At 43.2% G+C, this 26,112-nt stretch overlaps 1 protein-coding gene across 1 annotated transcript; it reads left to right on the top strand.

The window, feature by feature from the left end:
* The first annotated feature begins 661 nt into the window (after positions 1-661).
* susd6 (sushi domain containing 6) lies at positions 662-25,846 on the top strand. The gene is made up of 7 exons (XM_058080976.2): positions 662-908; positions 7,859-8,026; positions 19,899-20,090; positions 20,377-20,571; positions 20,655-20,793; positions 23,231-23,688; positions 23,998-25,846. The coding sequence occupies exons 2-7, from the start codon at positions 7,885-7,887 to the stop codon at positions 24,021-24,023; spliced, it is 1,152 nt and encodes a 383-aa protein (XP_057936959.2). The 5' UTR covers positions 662-908; positions 7,859-7,884; the 3' UTR covers positions 24,024-25,846.
* The last annotated feature ends 266 nt before the right edge of the window (positions 25,847-26,112 follow it).

Below are 26,112 nucleotides of genomic sequence, written 5' to 3'. Positions count from 1 at the left end.
TGAAGGGGTGGCGTCACTTTTTATTTGCTTGTTTCAGCAATGTACAGATTTATTTGATTATCGTTTTTCATATTACGGTAACAAAGGGGTAAAACTAGGAAGTATATTTACGTTTCAAGGGCGAGAAAAAAATGCTAATGCTATTTGGCATTGGTACATACCCGAAAGAATTAAGCTGCCCTATTGTTAACGATTACATTAATGAAGAAGAATACAGACTGAAAGAATGCAGACTTGACACCTGAGTTCAATTTTAATATTAATATAAAATGTCTTAATATTTCTTCGCCTATTTATAATACTTACTGATGCTGATACGCGACAAAAAACCACTAGATGGCAGCAGGTGACACCGAAACAAATGCAAAGAAACGGGGAGTCCATCGATATTATATTGTGAACGATATTGCAGATTTTGGTATCGATTCGAGTCGAATTACAGGTAGAACACATGATTTCATGATTTTTTCATGATTCAACATTTCCTAAAACTGGACAGGAAATATGCTGATGTAAATGTAAGTCACTCCTTTGTGTGTTTTGCGCTCTTATTTTAGTCTTCGCCTTCTTCACTAACCAGAATAGAATGCTTTTATTTTGAAGGTTCCCTCTGCGGCTGGGTTGACAGATTAGGACCCGCCCTTTTCACGGAGTAGCCATGGAAACCGCGCGAGAGCGAGGCAGCTGGTCGAGTTCTCACACAGCGAGTGTTTCCGCTCACCTCCAATAAAGAAGTGCCGAGGACAAGGAACAACGGAGCCTCAGCTTGGGGGGAAAACAGACAACGGAGACGACAGAGACGGGATCTTTTGTCGATATTTCGACATATTCTCCGTCGCTTGTGTCGTAGCTAATGTTTCGAATGTGAGAAGGGAGAGTGGGGACTCGCTGCTGGTAACCTTTTGTCGGTAAGTCGCTGAAAAAGGCCACCCTTTCCCCATTCCACTCTGTCGTTATTTGCTTAGTCACAACTGGGAATTATTCAATATTTGTCATTATTTTAAAAAAATACAGCAAATGTACATGAACACTTAGAGGGTGTAGTTTCCCTTTTTAGAAACTTGACGAGCTGCTGTTACTCATCTAAACAAATATTTGAAACACTATTTCTTATTAATATTTGTAATTCACATATGGATTAGAGTTAATATTACGATAAACCGCGATTAGCGTATTACTCTGTAATGTTATCAAACTCAAGCCCTGGGGGCCAGATTGGGACGTCACATTGTTTTTATGTGGCCCTCAAAATAATAATGGAAGCCGAAAAGACACTTAACATATCTGTCTAAATGTATTTGTTTTGTCAGTGACGAGAGAAAATGTACAGACTCATTGCTATGTTACAAAAAATGTGTTGTCGTAATATGAGTAATACTATAGTTATATTTACACTTGATACCTTGACTTTGCCCCATAATGACAACAAGTTCATCCATTACTTTGTTAGCAGTACATTAGTCATGTGTTGTTGTGTCAACAACGATAATGTACTGTAACTACAGTTTAGCAAACTCATTGGTCAACAGTGTGTTAAAAATGCTGAATGACGTATAAATGTATTTAAGCCTCTGTTTGTTTTCCAACATTGGGAAGTATGTGCTTCTGTCTGTCTGTGCGTGTGTGGCTTCTTTGTTTAAATACCTCACAGTACATGTTCACGTGTACTGGCGTGTGACTGTGCTCCACAGACTGCATTGCTGTGGAGGCGCAAGAGACGACTCCTGAGACGGCTGATTTGCTGTTGACTTTGGAGTGGTTGTCTCTGCTCATATATTCCCCAGCACGGCCCTATCCCACCCTTGCTTTTGTTCCAATAAATCCTCCAGTCGTTTCCCGTTTGCCGGGTGGGACAAAAAAAACGTCACACTTACCGTACTGAAGGATGGAAATGATTACAGTCAGGGGTAAATACTAGTCACGTTTTGACGTTGAGACAGCCCGTAAATCAGCAACAACTGGATATCTTGGATTCAAGCCTTATGATTATTCCGAAAGGCTTTCTTCAGATTTTCCTCACATACCGTGGGAAGTGAGTAGAAATAATCTCTTCCAACTGTCACCGTTATAAAGACCTGCTGAGTTTTTTTTTTAGTTTTTGCATTAAAGACGAACAACAAGCTTACAATGCTCAATGTCTCACACATGACACTTAATTATCACACTGGTGTAACAACTAACAATAAAACACTAAACCTAACCTTGTGACAACGCAAGACAGCAGAGTTTTAGTGCTTTTAAGTTTAAGTCCAATCAATATTCTTATCGGCTGCACGATGGTTAAGCGGTTAGAGTGCAGACCTCACTAGGAGACCAGAGTTCAATCCCACCCTCGGCCATTCCTCCAACATTGCAAAAACATGCTAGGTTAATTGGCGACTCCAAATTGTCCATAGGTATGAAAGTGAGTGTGAATGGTTGTTTATTTATAAGTGCACTGTGATTGGCTGGCGACCAGTCCAGGGTGTACCCCGCCTCTCGCCCAAAGACAGCTGGGATAGGCTCCAGCGTCCCCGCGACCCTTGTGAGGATAAGCGGTAGTAAATGAATGAATATTCTTGTCATCTTCACCGGTGCTGTCTATGCCCGCCTTTTGGCAACACATCTTTGGGTTCAACACATTAAAAGCCCAGTTCCGACTGCGAGGAGGGACTTGTACAAGGGCCATTTAGTAGTTTTGAAACCACAACTTGCAACTTTATACCCAATAAGACCTGAAAAACTGCCAGTTTTAAGTGTCTAGAAAGGTCAAATATCGCTAAATATAGGCACAAACCCTGATCCCTCCTGCTACATTTTCTTATTTTATAAAGAATGGTGTGTGATGACCTCTGCTGTTCAGAGTTGGAGGTATAAGCTGTATTCACAGACGGTAGCATGTGTTTATTAGCAAGGTCAAACAGGTAGCGCCATATCTATATCTGGGATTCCAAATGTATCTATAGTATTTATAGCTGCCACATATGCGCAAATATATGTGAAACGTTGAACTTGGGTTAATATATCTGCTGATTCAACATGTCAAGTGAGTACAGTATATAGTTCAGCAGTATTGTCTGAAGGATGCTAATTGCACCCCCTTAAATGGCACGATGATGCGTGATGCATCAGAGCTTTTTTCTCCGTGTGAAATATATTGTACATTCAGTACAAATTTTTATCCTGTGATCACAAAGATGTTTTTTTCACACCATAATGATTTTTACGCTATGACACATCGTGGTGTTATGACACCCCTGGGCACACATTTTGAACACAAGGTCCTTTGTCTGGCCTCGGCTCCTGTCTGTAATTTTTGGGCAATCTCCTTGTTTCTTTCTTCTTTTCTACATCTTTGTATTTGGTCCGTCACTCTCCTTTAAAGCATTGGGAAGGGATGATGAGGCACTGTGGGGCTTAACGCCACCTAATACCTCATAACAAAGACTACTGTGTGCCATGCAGAGATCTCTGACGCTGGGCTCCGTCCACAGGCCCTGGTGGCCTGTACCAGCTGCAGGAGCATTGGGGCCTATTGGGTGGAAATATCTTCTCGGCTGTTTCTTCGGCACAATGAGTGCTTTCTGTCTGTGGACACATGCCTGTGCCGCTGCTTTCTTTGGACCCTTTAGCATTCACTCAGCCGCAGGCAGCTGAAAAGCCGCAGTAACGGCCTGCTGGATGGATGGTTGTCAGGCTGGGGTCTGAAGTGGACAGTTGTTTACTTTTCCTACCATAAACAGAAGCCTTAACACTGGCTATTTATACGGCTTAATCATTAAATATTAGCACATTGATGAATAGGAGCATATAAAGGGAATAGATAAAATAGGCACTGGTGTCGACAGCTGACATCACCTATCGAAGAGAGAGTGTTTTATTTTAAGATTTGGCACGTCTGCTTTCAACTGTCAATGACTATTTCTACCTCCTTGATGTCCTGTAAAAAAATGGCGATACAATCCAAACATAGAGGCTGACCAAGATCTTGTATCAGATTATGTTCAACCTTTACAGTCTGGTTCGTATATAAATTTCCCGTCGGCAATTATTGTGATGTGGGTGACATGACTACAGTGTTACCGCTAAGCTAAAGCTCATCTTATGATACCATTATTACCATCTCTGTTCACTCTACATTCATATTCCTATTTGCAGGAAGAAAATCGTGTTGTTATCAGGCACTAGATGAGATGTACAGAGGACATTATAATGCAGCTCAAGTACTTTCATCTAATGCTCAAATCCTGCATCCTGAATGACAACACAGGGCTGCATATTTCCCTCTATACACCCAGAATACTTTAGCTATGGATGCCACCCTGTGTGAACCTGCATGAAACGCTATTTAAATACAGTGGGAAGACAGAGTCTATTTTTTCCATGTATAGACTTGTATCTTCTCCATGTGCTGTCAGCAGACGTATTGTGGGTTCAAACAGGATGTGTTGCATTTCCATTGTATTATCGTCCACAGATATGCTCTATCATTGTAGCTCCTGTACGGCTGACTAAAACAATGCCGCTCAATTCCATTTGCACATGGAAACAAACAAGGTGGCAATACTGTAAAGATGATGCTTTCCCCAGACCTTCCATAATGTTCTCATAGGATTGTTGCACCACCAGCACAAGCAATGAATGTATTAGGATGTGTAGTCATCATGCCAGTGTAGTTCTTGACCCTCTGCTCAAACTGCAATATTATGATACTTCATTGCATAGTCCCATTCCCCTGTAAGCTATTAACATAATTGTGCTTAAGTTTTCACTTTACAAACATACCAGCCGGTCAATACTCTGACCTCTGCAAGTGCTCAGCCAGGAGCTCATTAGAAATGCCATCTCAGCAGAATCTTTCCAGCCAAATATCGTTTTTTCCCCCCTCTGTCTGACTTTAGTTTGTCCTTTATTTGTATTTTTTTTGCAAAGACATTTTGCCGCAAGTATATCTGTAATCCCCGCTGAGATTTGGAATCTCCTATATACGTAGGTGAATAAGAAACAGGTTTAACATTTACAATCAGTCCTCTTGCATGTGTCTATATACCCGTTGGCTCAATGTGACCTGCCAAATCGGGTCTGAGTCATTCTCTCATGGACCTGCACGGCATGCAGGTAACGCTTTGCCATAGAACCATCTGGGACAGAATGAAGACGGAGGGCGGTTGGGTACGTCCCTGCTGTTTGTGTTTTGGAAAATTTCACGCTCCCTTCAAATTCCTTTCAGCCTCCTTGCATCAAGTATGCTGAGATTGATTCAGGAGAGTGCTCATCACAGTTGGGAATTTCTACTGGCAAAGCACCGAGATTGGCATTGCAAGCATTTTTATTTGTAAGCAAGGCACACATTGATACTTGATACATGTGCAATAATATCAGCATCAAAGTGGCTCTGGGTCATCTGTCAGCGACCACGCAGCAGATCTGCCATCATATCCCCTGCCCTCGTATTGTAACCTTGCCATTACAGTTGCCATTAGCTCTGCAGGCGAGTGTGTGTGTGTGTGTGTGTGTGTGTCTCCCAGTTTCTCTCTCTGGAGGGTACGGTGTCTGACAGTCCCTCCGCAAATCACAAATTTTGCTTCTAATCTCAAAGCTAAGACACTAGAAGGCATCTTTGTAATAAAGATGTTTGGAGCTCAACAAATGATTTTGCAATGTTAGTTAAATTGGTATGGAGGAGAAAGATTATGTCATATGTCAATGGTTTTTAGTCCTGCTTGCTGCTGCTTTAGCAGGTGTCTTACAGCAGCTTTTCCGCTGTGCCATTCTCAGCATGTTCAGGGAAACAGGATTTCCCCGTTTACATTTGAGAGTAACCAGTCTAGAAGGGGCTACAATAAAGGTCATGTTCCCTTACGGCAGGGGTCTCAAACACGCGGCCCGTGGGCCAAATGTGGCCCGCAGGACACTAGTTTGAGGCCCCCGCCTTGATATGAAAGTTTAATGTTAGTGTGGCCCACGCAAGTTTGATATGGATGCTGTATAGTATCATGTACCCAGAAAAAATGATTACATTTGATTAATGTTCATGTTAAAGGTTAAATAACTGTTAATAGTTATCCTCCCTATCCGTGTGAAAGTGGTAAGTTTTTGGCTTTATAAGTTTAAAAGAAATAACTTGAAGGCTACCGTTTAGGTCGCTAGCTCTCCAGTTTGCGAGTTAGCATGTGTCTCAAGACCCTGCAGTTGCGCAATATGTTGTAAATAAAAAGAGACTGTAGTCGTGTTTTGTCATGTCTACAGGGCTCTAATAATGCTTTGTTCATTTTAATCTGAAAAAAATAATTTGTCTACCCACCAACTATATGTGGTTTCTTAAGTTTTTATTATTTGCCGTTTTATTATTATTATTATATTTATTTAATTGTTACTGATTGATTTTCTTTATTCTTGATGTGTTTATTTATGTTTCATCTTATTTTGTGTAGAAAAATAAAAAGTAAGATATTTGAGAACAGTGGAATGTTTTATCAGAGCTTTTCTTGTAGAAAATTGGAACCAAAGTGAAGTTTTAAAAAAAATGTTTTTAATAAATGCTTTTTTGGGTTTTTTTTTTTTTGGAAAACCTGATGCGGCCCAGTCTCACCTTGACCCGAGCTCCAGTGGCCCCCAAGTAAATTGAGTTTGAGACCCCTGCCTTACGGTGTCATGTCAATATTTCGTACTCTTGGGTATGGAAGTCACCAAAGGTTCACAGGATATTGGAATCCTCTTCCACTCCTCCACGATGACATCACAGGTGCTCAATGGGTTTCAGGTTTGGCCACTCCCATCTTGAATGTGTGTTTGGGGTTTGGTATGTTGAAAAACTGCCCTGTGCCCCAGGTTCCCAAGTACAGTACATATTGATATTCATGACCCACTGCTCCCCAGTTGCTGGCAGCACTCATGCAGTTCCAGATAATGATCATGAAGCTACCAACACCACGCTTGACATTAGCAAGACAGAATTATCTTGAGTAGTAAATCTATATTGACATACAAGCTGTACACTGACTGCTCCAAAATATATTCATTTGTATAGTATTGTCCCATGGGAAGTTATACTCTAATGATACAATGGTTGCTAATATCACAATTGAAGGTGTCACAACACACTCAGTTCAGCAAGGACACATTTTAACATTACTTTTAACAAAAGTACAACATAAAAAATATACTAATAGTCACTGTGTTGCACTCCTTGTGTATGCTAGTGGCCCCGCCTCCACCCACAGAAACAAAGAGACTGTGTGACTGGCAAAAGGGTTCACTCCATTCATGCTGTTGTTCTATGGAACAAACGCACCAAGGTGCTGAAACCTTCTTCCTGCCTGTCGGAGGCGAGGAAAGCAGACAATATATTGATGCTGGCATAATTGTCCATTTTCATTTATTCATGAATTATTTATAGTCATCCTAGGACTAGTGCAGATTTTGGGACAGATTTTGTATCCATACCTACATACCTTCCACGGGTCTCCTGGGTAATGCCGCTTCCTTATTAGCAGCACAGTTGCATCATCTCCATTAGAGCATTAACGGCTGGTTTATTTAGATCTTGGTGGAAAGCCAAGAGTCCAGACAAGAAGGTCGATTGGAGTTTTTTTGTCTGTTGTTTCTGCCATCAGTCACTTCTGTAAACGAAATCAAGAAATTGCCTGTGTCTCCGAACCGAGAGCGATGGGTAGTCAAATAGCCTCTCATCAGGTAACTGGTGATGTGCAGAGAAGGCCGTTTTTCAATGTCACCATGCTTTCAACGGTGAAAGCAAATGGCAACCCCCCCATTCTCGCTTGTCTCTGTGTTGTTGTTGGTTATGTAATGTGATGCTGAATGTGGATAGTAATCCATGTTCTCCCTCCTCCTCTATCTCTCTCTTTGGCTGGAACAGGTTAAGCCGTAGAGGACTCTCACTGGATGTTGGAGGAAAACATGTGCAATGGAATGGTAGCGTTTCAGATGAGAGCCCCTTCCTCCTCCTCTTCTTCCTTAGCCCACAGGCTGGCCGTCCCTGCCCTTTTCCTCCTCGTCACTGTGCTCCCCCACGGCCGCGCATCAGGTAAGACGCAAACACGCTCTCACGATTGACTGGGTTGTGGTCAGGTTCCGCGTTGTCTCGCAGGTCAGTCAGATTAAATTGGCTTCCTTTTACCCTTGGGTCGGTCGGGTTGCAGTCCTTCCCACGCCACGGGTCTGTTCATCACCTTAATGAGTCACAACAGTATCCTCCGATATTGAGTGGAGCAGCAAGATAATGTTGTCTGCTGCGGTCATGTTGCTGTCATAATGTTTTAATCAGTTATGACAGTTCATGTCCTCCGAGAGCTTTTAGCGGAGCTAGCAAGCATTTGCTATTACCCTGCACCAGCCTCTAGGTCAAGTTCTGCCTTTCAGTAGGAGGAAATCACTTTATTCATCATCATCAATTGTTGTCTGCTGAGGTCTGATTTGTTTCACGCTTAAAAGTCAATCTAATCTGCTTTTATCGAGCACTACAGGTTCATATTCCACAAAAAAAAATCCAATGTTGACGTACTTGGAACCATTTGCTTGCGCCAGCTTCCTTTCCACTTCAGCTCTCTGATGTCCCTCCTACACACACAAGCACACGCCATCTGCACACACACACAAAGCCTGCTCGTCAAATGTGCCAGATGTCCTTGCTGCTAGGTTCACGGCGACCATGTATGTGTGAATTTAAATGTGTTTCAAGCTGTAGAGTGTGCTGAAAGTGCTAATAGCCCCCACCCCAAAAAAAATACATTGAATACATAAGTGTGCATATGTGTGGATAAGTGTGCAAACAACACAATAGAAAAAGAGAGGGAGGGGCACCCAAGTCTCTGGCCTCTCTTATGTAACACGATTCATGTTGAGCCCACAGGGGCAGCTCTGGCGCTCACGTTCAGGGTCCAATACACTGCTAAGCTAGTCAAGCTAAATGTACGTATCCTTAAATCCCCAGGCCACGTGCTGTGTGTGCGCTCACATCCGTGCAGTACACATTGGATCCGCCTGTTAGATGACTTGCATTCGTCCAATGGTAATTGCCATTTTAATCTCAAATATTATTAGATTTATCACCTAAGTCTTGCTATTTAAAGTGGCGTAAGGAAATTGATTTCTCATGCTTTTGTACTCCACGCATGACATTTTTATGTCATCTCTAATGCATATGAAGAATTAGAGTTGAGGATGTGCTTACCTAGTGAATGTATGACCTTAGACCAGTTTGTGTCCTCCTCTTGGGACACCCCAGCTGGAAAGTCTCATCCAAACACATCACTTTGTTACATAAGACAAAGATGACACCATGTCATCTTATCCTTTTAAGATAATTGATGACTCTGCCTGGACACATTTAACACATAATAACAATAAAACACAAGGATGTCGGGGCTCACTGCTTCAAAGGAAAACATATTATTGAAAAGGTGCAGTATAATTTACTGCCCCAGTAACAATGTGAGATGCAAGTGCATCGTGCAGTCTGGATGATGTTCCTAATGGTGGCCTCCATCTCAATATACATAATTCACACAGGTAATCCCCTTGACAGGTTTCAGGGATGGAGATTGCTCTGGACATTTTCATGAATATGAAATTTGGTCACTCCTGAAAGGCTTACTCCAGCCTCATACAAACATGTGTGCGCTTTGCATAGAAATGGAAACTCAACTGTTCTATCATGCCTTTGCATGAAAGGTCCCACACATATAGTTTGTCATTTGTCACTTTATGTGATTCGCTATTTCTGATTATTTTATCTTCATTGGATAAGACGTTTGGTATGCAAAGATGTGGGAATTTAACATTACTTTTAAGAAAAGTGCAAAGAGAAGATGTGTATTGTGATCTACTAATTTAATTTCTACTAAGTTACGCCTCTACACATTGGGACAAAAACCGTATGACTCACTCTGTTCATGCCATTGTTCTACAGAGCAAACACACTAAGGTGCTGAAACATGGCATGCACATGGCAATATACTAAGGCTGCCAAAATTAACAAGTTAACTTTCACTGATTCTGTGATTAATTCATTGATTGATTTATTGTCCCAGGCCTCGTGACCACAAGACATTTTTATGTAAACAAATTTTCATCTCTCACGTTTTAATCTCGCCAGACCTTGTGACACTCCTACTTTTGATAGTTTGCAAAATAGGACGTGTTTGTAGAACTGACAGCCAGCAGTTAGCTGCTGTTGCGGTTAAACAGGAGGCGGGGTTAGACAGTGAGTCAGAGCTGCAGGAATAAAGATGCAACCGGGTGAATCAGGGGGTCTATTCAAGTGATCGAATGCTTGTTTTCTGCTATAACAGCATTACGTGTCAGGAGGCAAAGACACATTTGTAAGGGTCTGGTTCAGGATATCAACAGCCGTTGATACAGCTGTGTCGGGGAATGTTAGTGAGCACCAGAAGGCTCCTGTTGAGGGCTATGCATCTGTAATGTTTATACAGTATATGTTCATGTGTGAGAACAGGAAATGGCTTTGCCTGGGATTGTGCAAAAATGGCGTCATAGGGTGGGAAAGATGCTGGATCATGGCCTTTCCAATATCCTCTGTAATTTGTTTTGGAGAAAGACACTGGAGACGCTATTGCCCATGGCCTCTCACACTGCTGTTTAAGTGTCCGCTCAAAAGAGCGTTTCCTTCAATCTTGACTTGTTCATGGAAAGACTTGACAACTCCCCCTCTTTTTAATAACACCCTAGTCTGCAGAGGCTCGCATCGCATCATTCCTTCACCCACAGAGGAAAATATCACAACCGGCAAAGTCCTACTTCATAAAGAAAAGCATCAGACAAAAAAAGTTTGTATACAATACACAAGCCTTTTATTCCCATCTGAAGGCCGTTTTTACAAACGAAGTCTAGAAGTCCAGGGACAATGGTTCCTCGGCAATTCATTGTGGAGGATTATTCCCTGAAGTCCTGTTAGCTTGGCGGTTTGCAGGCATGCAGGAGTAAGGCAATATGTTGACTACTGGCCAGCTTTCTGAAATGTGAGAACAAAGAGGGCTTTCAGGGGGGTGTTGGAAGCCACAGGCCAAACCACTGCAAGCTGTAGCTCCACTTGATCACCAGCATGCAATTACCACTACAGTGAACACAGCCCTACCCTTTATCCCCCCCCCTCAAGTCTCACGTCTTTTTCATTTCTACCTTTTTAAGGCAATTACCCAGGTGGGACCAGAGGCCATTAAGGGAAGTCTGGTTCAATTCTTCAGCCTCTCTCTTTCACTGTGCACACTTATCACTTCAGCAATCATTCTCTGTTCGCATCCTCTGTCATTTAACAGCTTTACCAGCCAGCCCAGCCCTGAAGGAACCTTGAAACACATCCACAGACAGCAAAAATGCTCCATGGAAACAGATATCGCCACTGAACAGGCGTCATATGCACCATTTCATTCACTTTCAGCACACAGCTCTATTACTGCTTGTAGAGTTATTGCTGGTTACCTGCTGCCATAAAATGCCATTTTTGGAATATCTTTATCATGTTTTGATTTGGTGTCCTTGTCATCATGCGTGTTTGGTGGGTGCTTTAGTGAATCCCTACATAAAGAAGGCTATGAATTGTTGTTAGTCTGCAAATTGTTTTCTGGTGAATTGTGTGTGGCTGAAGCACCAGGCAGTCATAATAATTTCCAAAGGGCGTCATCTGAGGGATCAGCCTGCTGAGTAGAAGACTTCTCTGACTAATGAGCTGCTAAATATATCCCCCAGCCTCTCTCTTGTGTTCTGTTGCGCTTGCCTCTGGTCTTTTTTTCTTAGATTTGTCATTATGTTTCTGTTGTTTGTCATTGTGGCTTTCTCTTTTGTGTGGTCTTACGTTGTCGTTTTTCTGATTTTTATACAAGATCGCTTTCAGATGCACGTTGTCCTTCATGTCATGCTTCACAGGCTGACGGTAACCTTAGCAGTATGGTGTTAGGTGCCACTGTATGTCAACATTAGCAACCTGTTCAAACAAGTTATCAGCCGACGTAAGACACCAGACACTGACACTGAATATTTTGCACATCCACACTCTGCAAGGCCGTGAGCAATCCTCATGCTGATCATGCAGATCGCTTCTTCTGCTGCTTGTAGATGGTCCCAGGTTTGATATTCTGTATGAGTGAACATTAAATGACCCGCAAAACTGCAGAACCGCATTATGTCCATTTAAAAGATATTATTCCCTCCATGGCACAATGTTCTTTACATTAGCGATCGATTAATCCTTCCATGTAGCTTTTTAGGTTTAGTCTAGCATCAGCTTTGTTGGAAGCTTTTAACATAAAAGTTGCCTTCATTTAAAGTGAAGCCCTCCAAAGTGCATCAGGACACGTAGTATAGTCAGATGACTGCACGTGAAATGACAGGTTGATGATGAGCTGAGGGGAAAGGCTGGCCCGTACACGCGCTATCTTGCTGCATTTCTGTTCATTGCTGTCATGTGAGGAGGTGGTGTGCCGCTGCTTTGCTGGAACCAGCTCCTTTGACTCTTCCGGTCTTGCCTTCTTGTATGTTTTTGTGTATTCTGAAAATAAGACCCGAGAGGAAACCACATTAATCCTCCATCATGTTCTATATATGCCATGTGTTTGACTGATTGATATGTTCTGACACTCCTTTTACTGATGGCTTGTTGAATTTTTACATCTGGCGCTTTATGCTTTATGCAAGTGTCTAATTCCAGATAGGGGCTGCCCTAATAAACATTGACTATTTCCTGTCAACATCTTGTTAATTTCCTGTCCCTATTACATCCTGTTTTCTTTTTGTACAGTCAACACTCATGTCTCATAGTTGAAGCAGTATGTGAGGTGGAGTGTTGAGGTTGAAACCCTTTTTATTATTACACCATCTGTAAAAAGTTATTCTTGACAATCATGACCGTTACATTTCCGTTTTTTAAATTGATATGTTAAAACTGTTTCCCACAGGTCTGCAATCTATCAGTGGACTTTTTTTTGACATGTTGTTGTGCTTGTGTCTCCACCATAATGTGAGTCGATCACATGGCATTCAAAAAATCAACTTCAGCCTATTATATGTGATGTTTATCACCAGATAGATCAGCCAGTCTAACATTATGTGTCTAACAGTATGTGCCATACACAGACATATACTACTCGCTTTGTTTATACCACACTGCACACCACTTTAACAATACTGTAGCAGTCTATTGAGCTAGGTAGTCGGCCTCCGATTTATTCTGAACGCAAGATTAAATTTGAAACTGAGCGGGGAAGAAGGACAAAGTAAGAAGACAAAAATGTACCACTGCCACACTGAAGGAGAGGGTACTTTTTTTTCCCCCCTCAGTATGTTATGTCGGTGTCTTCATCCGTGACTGACTTAATGATGGTAATATCTCATCAAGTGTTCATCATCTGGCTTAAGGGACAAACAGTTGACTAAATATACACTCTGTGTTGGAAGTAGGAAACAACTGTTGCAGAACTGCTGTCTCGCACACTGTACAGCACTTTCCTCAGTACGGTAGTTTAGTCTTCATGTGTCAGAGGGGTTAGAAACACTTGTTGTCGCTGCCATTTGTTCACCTGCTTGCTAAGCAGTTGTTATTTGGAAGGGCAACATCAGTCAACACAGGAAACCGTCATTGCCCTTACAAAGATGATAAGGGGTGCGGTCTCTTTTTTTTTTTTTTTTAAAGATCTCACCCTCATTGGAACGTCATATTTATGTGGCGTTTATTATAGTGGAAATTAAAGAGAAATAAACAGCTCTACAGTATGACTCATCCATTTAATAAGACTTTGTGGGTGTGCTGTGCTGTTGAATTTATTTTATAGTCTAATGTTAATCACATTAGACTACTATTTTTGTATTTTTTTCTAAACAATCTTCAGTTGTCAGTCTCTGTTGGCTTGGTTGGACAAGGTGCTAGACTTGGGAAGCAGGGTCCGGTTTATCTTGCCGTTTTTCACCTTCAACGGTCTGCTAGCTGGCAGATTCTGCCGTCTGAAATGTGATCAGCTTGCAGTTGTCACAGTTGCGCTGACAGTTTGGGAGGGGCGAGTGTGTCGTGCAGCACCACATGGACATGTACAAAGGAGGAGGGGGGTCCCCACACTCTTTTGTTTTCCCCCTGTAAGCTGAGAAGAAGGAATGTCTGCCTCCCAGCTGTCCTCTGTGCTGAGGATGATAGAAGAGCAAAGGGGGACTCAGTATTCGCCTTCACTAACATCACCCCATCTGTTCCACCAGGTCAGAGAGAGAGAGCGTGTGTGTGTGCCGATTTGGAGAGTGGGGTCACACAATAGTGAACCCCCCTCCCTTTGCCCTCAATGGCTTGGCCTCACATGCATATCTGACCCTTCAAATGCAAAACTGTCTGTTCTTTAGGGGGGAACGCTGCGCCCCATCCCTCCGTGGTCAGGGACAATAGGATGTAATAGCATCACACGTGGCTCGCTTAAATGCATTGTAACGCCACAGGGCGGATGGGTGGGGGCTGGGGGATGTTTCTGTCTGTTTAGAGACTTCCTTCTCCCTGGGTGGATGTATTGTGTGCGTGCTTGCATCACCTGCAGGGAGAGATTGGCTTCTCTGGAAAAACACAGCTGTTGAACTGGAGTTTCTGGAAATGTTATTAAACATTTCTGGCTCTCTTGATATAACAAAGAGAGGTGTAACTCACCGCCTCTGATTACATATGTGCCATGGGACTCCCTTCGACTGCCGCTCACCGTTTTATCAACCTTGTATAAAAATGTGCAGGCGCCTCCCTTATTATCATATTCCCTTCCCCCCTTTGTCCTCCTCTGTAACCTAGTGGATGGAACGGCTGTATTTTTTTTTTTTTTTACAAAAAGATGGTTTCAGGTTTTTCTCCATTGACCGACTGGAAAACAATTGTTTCCTTCTTTGTCTCACAAGCTGTTGTATGTTTAAGAATATCTGCGTAAACATGACGTAGCTCGGTTGAACATTATTCGTACGCCATCTCACACACTTTGTCTGTGTGTATCGACTATTATACATTTCAACACAATCTCTGTCAATAGTTGTCCACGTGAGCAGAGAATATTCTAATCTATCTTCACTAATGATCAAAAATGCCTCTTATTTGTTTTCCTGAATTGCGTGGGAACGCTATTCTCCCTCATGTCACAATGCTGCACTGTACAGCACTCTAATTCCAACAGCATGGCTAGAAATCCCAAGGATTAGTGGGATAAATCTACAAACCTGGGGAAAAAATAACCTCTCTCAAAAACATGACCAAAAATGCCATCGAAAACAACTGCATTGCTGGAGAGAGGCCAACAAACACGTACAGAAAAACATATTTACAAGGCCAAAGAGAGCATCATCATCCTCTTGGTTTTAATCTTAATCCAGCCCACCAACCACCAGCCCCCCTTGCACACAAATTCCCCTCATTGTCAACACACACATTTATGGTCTATTGTTCTATAAAGCGACCAAACAGCTGGCTGCAGAAGTCATCAGTATCTGATCTGCTTAAGAGCACTTGCGGCTTGTAATAGAGGATAATTAGAATTTTAATTTGCCTGGGGGGGGGGGGGCGTTTAAACCACCCCCCCTCCAGCTCTGCAGAGGCTAGTGCCATCGGTAACAGATGGGGAAAGGGAGATATTCACAGTCAGGCAGGCACTTCAGAATAAGTCGGGAGGATTTTAACACCCCCTCCTGTATGCCCCCTCCGGTGCCTTAAGGCGCAGGATGTTCAGCTTAGGATTCATCCTCATGAGTCCTCCGGTCTTTGTCCCCCATAATGTGTTTATCCAAACCGTTTGACCATTAAACTCACCGGCCGGCTGACCCAGGAGATTTTCCTCAAGGCTTCAACTTCACTTTTATGTGAAAGATGTATACAGAAGTCCTGTTCATAAACACGCATCCATTCTTACACTCGGGGCTGTTTACCGCTTGCTGTGACGGGAACACAACAATGGCCAATCACACCCATTTCCTGGACATTTTTCTAATGTATTCAATGAATTCAAGAAAATGCTTTCTTGTTCGTTCAGATGACATCAGACCAGCACAAGAACATTTTGTTGAAATGTGACTCATTCCCTTCCTCGTTGGAACAAACCAGGGCAGAGTGAGAGACACTTTGGTGTTGCTTAGTGTTCTTCCCTTTTGCATTTAACGCCACGCTTCATAAAAACAAGAGTGAGCGATACTGTGAATAAATGGAGGTATGGTGTCCGTTGTAATACGTACTAATGCTAACTAATCCTACTATGCCCCTTTTTACCGGTTTAGAGCTAAAATGTAGTGTGTATTGTTGCTAGCTGCTTATGAATCTTCCCATTGTTGCCCACCGCCTCTCTCTCTCTCGCTCTTGCTCTCTCTCTCTCTCTCTCGCTGAGAAAGGAAAGTGTTAGCCAATGTGCTTCAACATGTCTGTAGCTTCTCCACACAGTGGCTGTCCTTCATGTTTGATTTTTTTTCTGTGGTGGCATCACTCCTTAATCATCCCCTCAAACCACTCTGTTGTCTCTCTGCCTGGAGCTGATGAGTACATAGCAGGTCTGTCAATCGATTAAAAATATTTAATTGCGATTAATCACATTTTTTTGTCCTGAGTTAACTCATAATTAATCACAGACAGAAGATCGCTTTCTGGTAAACAATTTGATATATGCATCTAGATACACAGGTTAAGATATGATTTGAAAAACTATATATTTGATGTAGACCTTAATCTTGCATTATAAAATAAATAAACCAATTCTACAATAGAAAGCAAACTGGTCCCACTGGTAGTCTTGGCTGCTGTGTGCGATGATTACCATGTAGCTGTGTGCCATGGTGACCAATTAATAGCGCTGCTGTGATGGGTGATGAATATCATCCAGCAAATGATGGGTACAGAAAGGCAATAAATAACAATACAGTAGGAGAAATACAGTGTCGGCAGAGCCACACATGCCAACCGAGTTAATAGAGTCCCCAAAGATTTGGAATGCCAGCGGGATGCTTTTTGTAGGTCACATCTATACGTTTTTCGTGCGTCTTCCCACACATTAAACGCACTGACAACAGGCCACACCACACAGAGGCCTGCAATTGCGGTCTTCAATGTAGCGTTACAATTCACTGAAAGTGTATTCATTTTTATGAATTCATGTGATGTGGTCTCTTGGGCTAAATTGCCCAGCACTATAATGACATTCGCTCCCCAGAGTCTCTGTCTAAAAGCATAAGCTTTTCCTGGCATGAGGATGGAAGCTTGGCTGACTGGGCTTCTTAAGGACCACTAGTTTCAGAATGGATCCACATTTTCCTGGCTTCAGGGTTTGCTTTGACTGCACCCACTAACCTCTGTGAAATGATCTGTGTGCATGGCTTTCCGCCCTGGGGGAGGTAAGCATTGTCATCTGTTAATGCAGGGTTTTCCTTCTTGGATTACCAAAAACACATTTTTTAATGCAGTATATTCAAAAAGCTACACCTATAGAGATCACTCATTTCTCAGCATTTTCTCCTTTAGTGTTATATACTACATTAGCATGTCTTTGTTTTTCAGTAAACAGTAGCATTTGCATCTAGCATGGACAGTGATCTGATTACTTTGGGGTTTTGTTTGGAAGAAACTGCCCCCCTCAGGGTTTTTGGGTGCCCACTGCTTACTCACAGCATGGGGTCTTCAATTCATCACCTTCCCTGATCCCATTAGCACCCTCTCCTCTTTACTCAGCATTCCAGCCGACAATTACACTGGTCATGCAAGAGGGGACTTGAACGAAAACAAGTTTGTGTGTATAAATGATAGAACCTATGTGTCAGGCTATGTTTTAGGATTAAATACTGTTTTAATCGAGATTACATGTATAAGTAGATAATATCTTGCTTATTTTGTTCCATTTATCTTTTTAATCTTCTATTGATAGTACACACAGACATCACAATTAAAGATGAAGTCAATCCTGCACTGCCGGTTTAGAGTCCAGCTTGTCCAGGAAGTAGGAGCAGAAATTGTACTGATGGTTGTTCCTTTAACTTGGAAGCACACCTTGGCAAGACAATGTGTCGGTGTGTGTGTGTTTCTTCCAGTGCACCTTGATCACCATTTTTATTATGAGCATATGTTAATGATTAGGTGGAATATCCCATAACAACCAATGTTTCCCCTCATTTTTCAAGCATTGTTTACCATTTATATTGTTAATTAGATTTAGGGTACTTTAATTTGCTTATTTGTTTTTCACTTTCTGTTTTAAAGCAGCCTGTTGTGTCTGTGGTTCAGGTTGGGTTGTATTTTGTGCGATGGATGGATTTGCGGTGTGCGATATTGCAGGCACGCAGCTGAGATGTATCTAGCGCCGCATGTTTGCAGCACTTTGAGACAAGTAAGAACGTGAGTAAAGTCATGCCGCCGCCGTTGCGTTTACACAGGTGCTTGAATATCAAGTCAGACTGGACCCAACACCAGATTTGCAGCTCCAAGCGTGTGCGTCTGTGTGTGCATCAGCCTCATCTCGTCTTGGTTGGCAGGCAGCGAGCTTCAGAGCCGCCACGCGCAGTCGGAGATAATGTGTCACGCCACGGTGGAACAAAGACAGTTTAATGCGCGCTTAATCAGGTGAAACTATATCTAATATGGCGCGCCTTGTCACATGTGACGGGACTTGAGGTCACCTTTGGCACGCAGCGGGGGCGGGCTCCACCACACCTGCCATTTTGATACAGTGCCGCTCCCTTTTGCAGACGTGCATTGTGTAGCCTAGATTCAAAGAATAATTCCCCTGAGCTGTAATTATCTGCTCCACCTGTCTACTTGACTGAGTTTTCTGGTGAGAAGGTATTTGACGTGATGGTCGTAGCCTGCAGAGACTAGTAGACTTTCAGCATCATGGTAAAGTACTCAGAATACAAGTTTGGTTGACTCGGATTGCTAATGCTAGGGAACATGCCTCCTTTTTCATGAGTTTGCCTTAATCCTCTTGGGCATGGACGTCACCGAAGCCGCACAGGTTGTTGCTGGAATCCTTTTCCATTCCTAGGTGTTCATCACAGAGAAGGGGCGGTCTAGTGGTTAGCGCGCAGACCTCACAGCTAGGAGACCAGGTTTCAATTCCACCCTCGGCCATCTCTGTGTGGAGTTTGCATCTTCTCCCTGTGCGTGCGTGGGTTTTCTCCGGGTACTCCGGTTTCCTCCCACATTCCAAAAACATGCTAGGTTAATTGTGTTAGTGGGCTGCACGGCGGACTAGTGGTTAATGCGCTGACCTCACAGCTAGGAGACCCGAGTTCAATTCCACCCGAGTTTGCATGTTTTTTCTCCGGGTACTCCGACTTCCTCCCACATTCCAAAAACATGCTAGGTTAATTGGCAACTCCAAATTGTCCATAGGTATGAATGTTTGTGTGACTATAGGGGTGTTATGTCATGGCTACGAGGCTCTAATAATTATGAATGGGAGTGTGAATGGTTGTTTGTCTATATGTGCCCTGTGATTGGCCGGCGACCAGTCCAGGGTGTACACCGCCTCTCGCCCGAAGACAGCTGGGATAGGCTCCAGCACCCCCGCGACCCTCGTGAGGAAAAGCGGTAGAAAATGAATGAATGAATGAATGAATGAATGGAAAACATAGCTCCGAGGCTCCAAAAAGGCGATATTACCTGCACTGTGCTGTCGGTGACCTGTGCATACTCACTTGTAAACAACACGGCATCAATCGAACGGGATTTCTTCACTGTTTCCGAGGAAGATATTTCACCCAACAGTTGACAAGTAATGGTTGTGTGTGGAGTCATTTCCAATGGATAGTAAATCTATACTGCAGTATAAACACAAGCAGTATACTGACCACTCTAACGTATATCTAAGTTTCATTTCCAGAGTTCTGTCCCTTGAGAAGATCTACTGAAAGGTTCCACGTGAAATAAATCCAATCCAACTAATTACGACACCTTTTTTGTGCAGGTTGTGCGCGGCCCTCCGATGTGCAACATGGAGACCTACTTAACCTGACCGAGGCCAACAGGGACTCCTTTCCCCCGGGTGCTGTTCTGACCTATGGCTGTGAGCCTGGATACACCGCAGACGGACCCACCAGCATCACTTGCGCCAATTCTGGATCCTGGTCCCGTCAACCACGCTGCGTCAGAAGCAACGGTGAGCAGTTGGGACGGCGTGGTTTTCATGGAAATTTCAAACTTTTCTTCCACACCCATAGCTCACGGTGCCACAGGCTGGTTTTATGTCAGATATATTTCCTGGCCACAGGAACATTTTTATAAAAAACCATCACACATATATGATTCGTTACAGTGTTTTGTGTCAGCACCCACAGTGGGAGGATTGTCCTTGTAAACCAGCGGGATATTTCACCCAGACAGCACTCCAGTTTTCCCGTACAGTGGGTCATGATAGTGACAATGAAAATCTGCTGCCTCCCCAGTGTGTTCGCCCCCCACTGAACCCGAGAACGGCGGCTACCGCTGCCACCCGCCCTCCTGCCACCACCTCACCCACAAGACGGTCATCGAGTACTTCTGCGACGAAGGCTACGCTCTGAAAGGAGGCTATAATTTCCTCACCTGTCTCAACGGCGACTGGAACGCTCCCATGCAGATCAGCTGCCGACTCATGCAAGGTTTGTCAGGTGTCAGGTGGATGTGAGATATCCTGTTCGGCCATTGACTTCATTTGCCCTCTATCTTTGTTGTTGTCCCGCAGACAAAGAGCCGAGCTCTCCCCTTGGCATACCAGCTCTGTCCATTGTGGCGTCCACCGCTAGCTCGGTGGCGCTCATCCTGCTTTTAGTCGTGCTGTTTGTTCTCGTGCAGCCCAAACTCAAGTCTTTCCATCACAGCAGGTAAGATGGACACTCTATATCAGAGGGTGGGCAATCTACGGCCCGGGGGCCACATCCGGCCCGCCAAGTGTTTGAATACGGCCTGCCTGTTCTTTCCAAAGTATTTCATTTAAACTCAACATACAACCTGGCATCATGGCTCGAGCCAACCTTTTGACGGTGGAAGTAGCTGTTTTATCAATTTCGTTATTTGATGTGGTCTGTTGTTTACAAAATTCATTCATTCATTCATTTTCTACCGCTTATCCTCACTGGGCTCCAAAATGTGCATAGGTAGAAATGTGAGTGTGAATGGTTGTTTGTCTACATGTGCCCTGTGATTGGCTAGCGACCAGTCCAGGGTGTACCCCGCCTCTCACCTAAAGACAGCTGTTTACAAAATGCTTCTGAAAAAAGGTACACAAACACATAATAAAAATTACAATAATAATAATAAAATGATAATAATAATAAATTTAATTTATAACACACTTTACATCAAATAAATGATCTCAAAGTGCACTAATAGCAGTTTGCATGACACTTTTACTTGTAAAAATGGGCTGTTACGTGTAAAATACTGTAGATTATCACATACTACAGTATTAATTGTCCCTTTACCCTAGAAACCATTAATGATACGGGAAAAGGCCGAAATGATACTGTGTCAAAGCCCAGGGCAGTGATACTGATAAAATATAGAGTTTAACCATGTCCAGTATCAGCCCCCGTAGCTGTCCACTCAGAGCGCGCTGCTCTGGTATCGTGCCCGTGAAACAACCAATCAGAGAACAGCACACGAGTGCTTAGTGCCTAGTGCTTCTCCAGTCACCAAAAAACCCAAACTTGATTAATGGAACTTTAATTGTCAGACATTGATAAGATAAGACTGTTGATAAAATATTATTGTTGAAATATTTTTGCAATTGTTGTGTTTACACTGTTTAGATATAATACATGTTATAAACTGAACATTTTCTGGAAACAAAATGGTCTTTTGATTAAATAGTACGTGATAATAAGCTCATGATTAAATAGTATGTGATAATAAGAAGCCCCCCCTGTCAATTTTGTTAAATCAGTGCGGCCCGCGAGTCAAAAAGTTTGCCCACCCCTGCTCTATATACACTGCCTGCATACGGGAATCCATTGTCTTACCAGCACATCCATTAATATAACTGTTAATTATTTAGAGGAAAGTACATGCCGGAGATGATTGTCGCTGCTGGTTTACAGAGAACACATTTTTACAGCCATGACTTATTTCCACTTGCACACAGCGCAGATTTGCACATTGTGCCTATGAGAAAGTGTAAAAGCATTGCTTCACACTAGCGATAAGCATTGCTTAAAAATATACTGTGTTTATATATATAAGATAAAGCAAGGCTAACACCTTGTAAAACATTCAGTCTGACTCCTTGCGTTGCTTCCCTTAATGGACTCGCCTGCAAATCTGTTCCCAGTAAAGCTGTCTTCATCCAACAGATTGCTGCAATAAAGCTGCTAAATAAAGTGTCATCATTATTCCAGGTCACATTGCCCATCACTTTTTTTGTACCGCAGTGTGGATTTCAACCTCTTTTTTTAAATCTTTGACAAGGGCGGAACACATTTCAACATGTTTTATTTTTTATTTCAACATGTTTTATTTTTGGGGCGGCACGGCGGTCGAGTGGTTAGCGCGCAGACCTCACAGCTAGGAGACCAGGGTTCAATTCCACCCTCGGCCATCTCTGTGTGGAGTTTGCATGTTCTCCCCGTGCATGCGTGGGTTTTCTACGGGTACTCCGGTTTCCTCCCACATTCCAAAAACATGCTAGGTTAATTGGCCACTCCAAATTGTCCATAGGTATGAATGTGAGTGTGAATGGTTGTTTGTCTATATGTGCCCTGTGATTGGCTGGCGACCAGTCCAGGGTGTACCCCGCTTCTCACCCGAAGACAGCTGGCATAGGCTCCAGCACCCCCGCGACCCGCGTAAGGAAAAGCGGTAGAAAATGAATGAATGAATGAATGTTTTATTTTTGTTTTTTTTAATCAGCCTCTTCCCATCCGGAAGCTGGCAGTCTGGTTGTTGCCTCAAGATTTTAGCGGCTGTAATTTGATCACACACTGAAACAGCTGATATGCAGGTCTACTTACCGTAAAAGCACAAGATCCTCACAACTTGTTTGGCAAGTTAACGTTCTTCTAATGCCTGAGAAATGAAAATGAAATGTGAGTGTCGGCTTTGTCTTTTCTGTAGCTGAAGACCACAATGATTTGATCCAGGGCTCATTAGCACACTTGTTGGTTGAAACTAGCCAGATAGCTTAGTGCTGCCTGCAAAATAAAAGCATAAATACAAGGATTGTACGGTCAACGCTAATTGCCTTCACCATTCGACCCACAGGACTGCATGGTGCCTTTCACCCTGACCTGCCTGTTACATTCTCTCTATCTGTCTTCCCACCAGGAGGGAGCAAGGAGTCTCAGGCCAGTCTGGTTCCATCATGGTTGAGGGGGTTCAGGTGGCACTGCCCTCCTACGAAGAGGCCGTGTATGGAAACGGTTCGGGCCCGCCTCCACCTCCGCCGCCTCCCCCAGCTCCTCCCGAGTCCAGAGTCCCGATCGTTCTGTCAGAGGGGCTCCCTCAGGGGGCCACGGGAGGCCAAGGCCCAAGCCGAAGCCGCCATCATAGAGACTTAGACTTCTGTCTCCCATCCACCTCCTCCTCGTTCCCCTCCCACCATCATGCAGAGACGGTGCTTGTGCATGAGGGCCCTTCTTCCTCCTCCTCATCCTCTTTATCATCGTGGGCAAGAGAGCACCCTGGGGGTGCTTGTGCAGCCCCTCTACCTCTACGTAGAGACTCTGAGAGCAGCGACCAGCACAGTCTGCTCTCTGTCACCTCTGCAGATGACTTTTCTGATGGTAAGGCCAAACACCCAATTCCTCCAATACCCACGTTCCCCTGGATGGGACACTTTAGCTGCATGCACCATGCAAAGGTGAACCATGATCCGGCTTGGATCTGGCCGGATTAGGTATCAGCTATCAGTATCAGCCCCATGTTCACACTAGGGTGCCGTACTCAACTTGCTACTATATTAATAGGGTTTTGGTGGTTGTACTTGGTGGAATGGTGTCCTTTGTTACTGTATTTACTGGTAGTTGTCATGAGTGATGATATAACAGATGAATTTCCACTCACTTCCAATATTTTGTTGTATATCCCTGCAGATATTCCCTTGCTGAAGGAAGCATGAAGCCCGCCAACGTGCTCGCAGCAGTCCCCCGTCTCTGCTGACCAGAACTGAGTGTGGCTGTCAATCCCACTTCCCCTAAAACACCCTCAAGGGCCAGCAGAGACAGGAAGTAGAACTATGCCCCGGCAAACCATCTTTGGCCATCGCTGTCCACGCAGAGCAAAGCCATCAGCCAGTACTTATCGCAGGAGCGCCACGGGATCCAACTCAAAGCAAAGACCGAGCGATGCCATCTTGTGAAGAATCCTTTGTATCAAACACAGCACATGCTCTATCAACTCTTTAAAAACGACAAAGCTTAAGAAGTTTGCTCCTGGCACCGCGGCATCCCGAATTGTCTTCCCGCTCTACTTGAAGAGTTGATTGACAGCTGGATGTTGTGGCTCTCTTTGTGAATGCTGCATGTGTTTTTATTTTGATTTTTTTTTTTTGTGATGTCTGTCACTGCACCGTGGCCCACTCTGAATTAAGCATGAAGCCTCTTCTGTGTGTCTCTCTCTCGCTTCGCTGTCTCCACATCCGGAATAATGGATGAATGGCATCAGATGAGAAGCGCGGGGTGCAGCTTTTTCCTTACACCTGCTTCTGGAACCACGAAGAGAGCTTTTTTTATTTTTCCTCTGCTTTTCCTGCTGCACCCGACGTGGGGTTCTTCTTTCGCATGAGTAGGATTGTTGTTTGGCTTCCAAGGAGCAATGAAGACACAACCTTGTATGCAAGAAGACGTGATGATGTATCAGTTTGTGTAGAATTTGCAGGGGGGCTGTCCATCAGGCTGATTGGTCATGAAACAACTGTATTTATTGCGTGGCTTTGCTTTGATGAATCTGACTTTTGAGTGTGTGTGTGTCTGCAGGAAGGACATGTCCTCCATATAGTTTGCCTCGTAACAGCCCCTCCTCAGATTATATAGGCTGCCCCCCCACAATATCCAGTGTTGCTTGACATATAGGAAAACAGAACATCACAAGAACAATCCAGCAATGAGTCAAATACGCGACCGTGTGTATTATTAATCAATATTCATCATTTGTGCTGACTGGCATCTCTCTGGGGAAATGGCTTCAAGTACCACACCGGCGCATTATTGACATAACTGCAACTGGTTGCAGTGAAATAAATACGTTTTGTTGTCCCTGCAGTGTTCCGAGCCAAAGGAATCATGCTTTATGTTGTCCTGTGTTATTGGCACGATAAATGGTGACCATCCTCTCAAAAGGTCTTAAGAATGACTTTCCAGTCGAACCCCATGTGATATATCTTGATCTGTTGTGGCTCTTATTATTGCCGACAGAATGTTGCCTTAGACCTGTACATTTTTCCCTCGTGTATTATCTAAAAGCATCTGCATTGGTTGCTTTCCACTATTACATTTTCTGTTTTCCCCAAAGGCCTTACTCTGTTTTTTTTCTTTTCTATTCTGTGCATACAATTGCTTATGCATCTGTCTTTATTTTGTCGTCCGTCCTTTTGTCTTTCCCTCGCTTTTCAACTGCTGTGACGACAACAGTGACGATTATTCTGCGCCTCTATATGTTTCATTATTGCTTTACTTTCTCTTTTGCTACCTGGTGTTAAAATATTACGGGGTTAAACAAAAAAACAAACAAACTGCTATTGTGTCCGGAGGCACTGTTGTACAGTGTTTCTTCCCTGAAAAATAACAGTACACATTTAGTTTCTTGGTTTGAATGCTTTCAGCTTCTGATCTTCCTCTGTACATGGCAGTGGGTGTGAGAATAGTAATTTAATATTTGTAAAAAGTTTAATTTAATTTTACAGTGTGTATATAACTTTCTAATTAAAGCTTTCTTTTGAATGTGTTTGATGTGTCGTTAATTGAAGCTTATTCACTCAAAAAATGTGTAAATGGAGATTAGTGTGTATTGTACTTCACTATAATGAACATACATGCATACATTTGTACTCTATTTTTTCACTTCCCTATAGATAATTGCTCCTGTTCACCCAGCTAAACAAAACTAGACTAAACGAACGGGTCTAAAGTCGATTTTTTAATGGGTTGTATTAAATATATACAGTATAATCCAAAAAATGTATGTTGAATTTAGTTTGTAATAGCATCGAA

Source organism: Doryrhamphus excisus, linkage group LG11 (assembly GCF_037039965.1).
Source record: "Doryrhamphus excisus strain RoL-2023G ecotype Guam linkage group LG11, RoL_Dexc_Guam_v1.1, whole genome shotgun sequence".
Classification (NCBI taxonomy): Eukaryota; Metazoa; Chordata; class Actinopteri; order Syngnathiformes; family Syngnathidae; genus Doryrhamphus; species Doryrhamphus excisus.
Note: the sequence above shows the minus strand (reverse complement) of the source record. Positions and strands in the feature narration are given on the sequence as shown.

Excerpts from the sequence above, each read along its gene's own strand:
- susd6 (XM_058080976.2), top strand. The coding sequence starts at position 7,885 with ATGTTGGAGGAAAACATGTGCAATGGAATGGTAGCGTTTCAGATGAGA. Across the intron at positions 20,572-20,654 it reads CAGCTGCCGACTCATGCAAG|ACAAAGAGCCGAGCTCTCCC; the intron begins GTTTGTCAGGTG and ends GTTGTCCCGCAG. Across the intron at positions 20,794-23,230 it reads AAGTCTTTCCATCACAGCAG|GAGGGAGCAAGGAGTCTCAG; the intron begins GTAAGATGGACA and ends TCTTCCCACCAG.